Source organism: Camelina sativa, chromosome 11 (genome assembly GCF_000633955.1).
Source record: "Camelina sativa cultivar DH55 chromosome 11, Cs, whole genome shotgun sequence".
Lineage (NCBI taxonomy): Eukaryota > Viridiplantae > Streptophyta > Magnoliopsida > Brassicales > Brassicaceae > Camelina > Camelina sativa.
The window spans coordinates 28755671-28759810 of record NC_025695.1 but is presented as its reverse complement, the minus strand read 5'-3'; the positions used below and the strand labels follow the sequence as shown (position 1 = coordinate 28759810).

Sequence of the window (4140 nt, the reverse complement as noted above, 5' to 3'; positions counted from 1 at the left end):
TGTTTGTACTGGGAATTGCACAACACTAAATAAATATCGATTTTAGGGGGAAAGAGTGAAGTTTGTTCTTTATTAACGATAGGAATGTGAGGTCGTCACTAAAACGAGTCAAGATCGTGCTCGTCAGTTCACAGGAGAACTGACAAGTGAGTCACGACGAGCTCGGAAGCTAACAGAAAATTATACAGAGAATAACAAGAGTTTTTAGACGCAAAGTATTGCTCTCGGGGTATTGTACGCGAGTCTCTCTCCTTTCTCCAGTGAGTACTGTTTCTTTATATAGTGGACTGTAAACCGAGGGTTTTCTAGGGCTCCCATCGTGAATTCCCGAGATTGCCCTTTACGGATTATTAGTGACTTGCATCCATTTTGGTCGGGCCGAAATCATAGAATTCGTCTTGCTGGGCCGAGTGGCATATTGGGGCGCAGCCCATGTCCAACAATAGTCCCCCCCTTAGTCCGGAGAGCGTCAGTTTTTCTGCGATCGGCGGGCATGCTTGATTTATTTGTAATATGCCTGCTCGGCGCAGATCGTCTCGGATTGCTTCTGGGAAATGAAATTGCTACAGTGATTCTTCTACAATCTCTTCTGTAATTTCCAGATTCATTTTTCGAGAGACACTGGGAAAAATCCTTTGGTCTTTATTCTGAATGCGGTTTTCAATGATATCCCCAAAAAAGAGAAGAGAGTCGCGGATTGAGATGATGGATTTGACAGTAATTTTTCCATTTTATTTACTTATTTATGCACCTTCTTCCTTCCCATTTTCTTCACTTGCTCCTTCCTCTTCATAAAAGGTAATTTATTCTCTCTCTCATTTATTACTTTCATGCTTTTACTTCTTTCTTTCTCTACTTCTCTCTTTGGTCGATTGCATACCCAAAACCCTAGCCGCCGCCCGTCGATTATTCCTGCTTGCGAGGTCGCCAATGGTTGATCAGCCGGATCCGCCATTGGTCGTCCATTGAGTTGAGCTATCAGCGCCTAACGACCATAGAGATTTCAAGGTCGGCCGGAGTGAGACCCAGCTCAGCGAGGAGATTCGAGTGGAGAGATCTGAGGTCGGTGGATCCGAGCTCGGCGGATCTGAGCTCGGCGAGTTCAGGGTTCGGCGGATTGCGAGGTTTCCTGCGAGTGAGGCATTAGGTAGTCCCTCGGAGATTGACGCCGAGGTCGGCGGTCGAGTCGTTGGTGAGGTCGGCTCGAGGATTGGAGATTGGCATAGGGATGTCGATCTCGACATGGAGAGCTGGCGGGCCGAGGTCGGCGATGATGGAATCCGGGATCCAGTGTTAGGTAGTTCTCGCGTGGTTGAGAGGGACCGGCGAGATGAGATCGAAAATGAAGATCTACAGAGTAATTCGAATGCGTTCGGCACTTCTTTTGGGATCGGCGGGCTCGAGGTCGGCGTACCCGAGGTCGGCAGACCTATCGGCAGGTTTTGTGAAAGTGGGTTTGATAATGCAACCGCGAGGAATGATGAGGATAAGATTGATTTCGAGGGCGGAATAGTTGAGATGGGAGATCGGCGAGGAGGCATGAACGAGGTCGGTGGTTCCGGGACAGGCGGATTCAGTGGCCCTGAGCTCGGCGGTCATGGGATCGATGGTGAACTGGCTGCTTGGCATANTCGTCAGGTGGTAGTGAGCTCGGCATGGGGCATGTTCGGCTGAGAATTCGGAGCTCTCAGGTTCATGAGACTGCGGTTGATGCCGAGCTAAGTGAGCGGCTAGATGGGTCTCGTTCATGCGGAACTGGGGTCGGCATGGAGGATTTCGGGGGTCAAATTGATAATTCTAGTCGCGTTGATTCTGACGCTTACTCCGACGATGGCGGTGCCGATCTTATGATGGGAGGTTGCGAGGTCGGCTTTCTTTGCAGGAAGGTTGGCCGACCTTCTACGAGTTCTCGTGTTCCAACACGTGCGCGTGGTAAGACTCCTGCGGGGATCCGACGTGCTTTCACGAGGGAATCTGGTACCGGCTATAAGAATGCTTCCGATGACGTTGGTGTTGACATTGGAGTAGAGTGTGGAGATTTTGATAGTTTGGCTAACGACTACGATTTCGCTGATATTTTCGAATTCAGCGAAGATAGCGACAGTGGTTCCGGTGGGAGTCCTATGGACGTTGTCCCGGCCGAGGATATTGGTCCCCGTTCAGCTGTTTTGGGTCTTAGTGCTGCATCGATTGGTGCCAGTCTTTCAGCCGGTCCGGCCGATCATGGTCCTTCGTTGTGCACATCAGATACTATTGCCGAGATGATGCGGTGGTGTAAGATGCCCGAGGGTTTGGTTTTCCGATCTCCTGAACCCCACGAGCGTCCTTGGACGCCTCCAGTAGGTTTTATCGCCCTCTATGAGCATTATTTTACTGATTGCGGTCGTTGGTTTCCTCTGCCGGAGTTTTTGACGCGTTACTGCGCGAGGCGTAAGATAGCTATCTCCCAGCTTTCTGTGGGAGGTATCCGCAACGCAGCTGGTTTGGCGATACTGGGTACCGATTGTGGCGTAGAGGTTGATGTACATTTCCTTGAGGAGGCTACCAGGTTTACGAAAGTCAGAGATAGTCCGGGGTACTTTTATACTAGTGTTAAATCGGGTTATCTTCGCGTGCTCCTTCGACCCGCTCCCCTCTGTGGGTTCTCTCTATGATCCCGAGTTGTATCGGTCGTGGGCTCGGAAACACTTCCAGGTTGGTATTTCTTTATGTTCTTGATTGACTTTTCCCAATTATTACTTTGATTCTTTATTTCTTGCGTTTCAGGATGGTGGTGGCGGGAATCGCATGGTCGTCTCGTACGAGCGTCGCATTGCCGAGCTGGAGAAGCAACTTGCTGATTCTCGTACCTCTGAACCATCGAGGAGATCGGCTGAGGAGCTTCGTCAGGATCTCGATAAAGAGCGAGGGATTTCTGCTGTTCTCACGAAGCAAACTGCCGGTTTCAGGAAGCAAGTGGCCGATCTCAAGGCTTCTCTTGACGCTTCCCCCTCTCGTCTTGAGCAGTTCGAGGTTGATCACGCGTTTCAGAAGGCGCAATTGCAGCAGCTGCAAGCGGAGCGGCATGGCATCAATGTCGAGGTTGCCGACTACATGTCTCGTATTGAGAGGATGAGGAGGCATATTATTGACAACAGAGCGGCGCAGGAGTCTCTTCTGACTTTGAGCCAGGTGAGCGGCACCTATGATTGTCTTCAGGAGCTGGTGAAGAGTGGTACGGTCATTCCGTCGAAGACTTTGCTCGGCTTGGAGGCTGACGTGAAGATGTGGGAGGACAAGGTTCTTGGTTTCGATATCGCCGATGTTTTAGACAGCGACCTCGAGGCTTTTCCAGAGACCGCGATCGTTCCTACGAACCTTCAGGCGGCGGAGGTTCCCGTAGTTGCAAGAGAGGAGGTCGTCATGGCAGGGGCACCTGCGGGCTCGGGCGCTCAGGTTGCTGCCGAGCAGTGACTTGCTTTTGTCTTGTTTTATTAGAACCTATTCCCGCTGTGTAGCGGATGTTGAGCCGTTTAGGCGATGTATTTTCTTTTTGGGACCTTGCATTATCGTTGGATTGACCGGATATTGAGCCGTTTAGGCGTTGTACTTTTCCTTTTTGGAACTTTGCTATGTTTTATCCTCTCGTTTTTTGACATGCGTTGATCGTTTGATGGATGTGGTCTTCGAGGGTCACTGTATTGGCCACTTCACCTTGAAAATTGTATCTTTTGTTCTATAAATTGCTTCTCAAATGCTCATTTCTTGCCATTCCGCTTTTCCAACCATTTCTTTTTCTTTTTTTTTTAAGAAGAAAAAATCTCTCTTTTGGTTCTGAGCGGTTTGAGGTTGGCATTATGCCTGTAACCACGAGAGCGGCCTGGCTAAGGAGAGCGCGAGAGCGGCTTGCTGCGAGATCGGATGATGTAATTCGTTCCGAGCTCGAGTTTTATCGTGCTTGGATCCAGAGGTTGAGAGCCTACACTCTAGCTTTGCGCCGTAAGTTCGAGCTATGCTTCCAGTTTGATCGTGTGGATGGGACTGTTGCGTATCTCGAAACTATGATCGAAGAGGGGTTCTTCGTTCCGAAATGGAGATGGGATCGTTTGCTGGAGGAGCGTTCTCGTCGTGAAGCGGCAGTGATTGCAGTGGAGATTCCTG

The 4140-nt window shown here is 50.0% G+C and overlaps 2 protein-coding genes across 2 annotated transcripts in view; both read left to right on the top strand.

Moving 5' to 3' along the window:
• LOC104728454 overlaps positions 1-3637 on the top strand; it is an 8236-nt gene extending 4599 nt beyond the window's left edge. Inside the window, exon 14 of the mRNA XM_010447428.1 lies at positions 2767-3637. Within this exon, the coding sequence (XP_010445730.1) occupies positions 2767-3453 (687 nt within the window). The 3' untranslated portion in view covers positions 3454-3637. The remainder of the gene's footprint in view (positions 1-2766) is intronic.
• LOC104728453 (uncharacterized protein At3g60930, chloroplastic-like) overlaps positions 3837-4140 on the top strand; it is a 7722-nt gene continuing 7418 nt past the window's right edge. The window contains exon 1 of the mRNA XM_010447427.1: positions 3837-4054. Within this exon, the coding sequence (XP_010445729.1) occupies positions 3837-4054 (218 nt within the window). The remainder of the gene's footprint in view (positions 4055-4140) is intronic.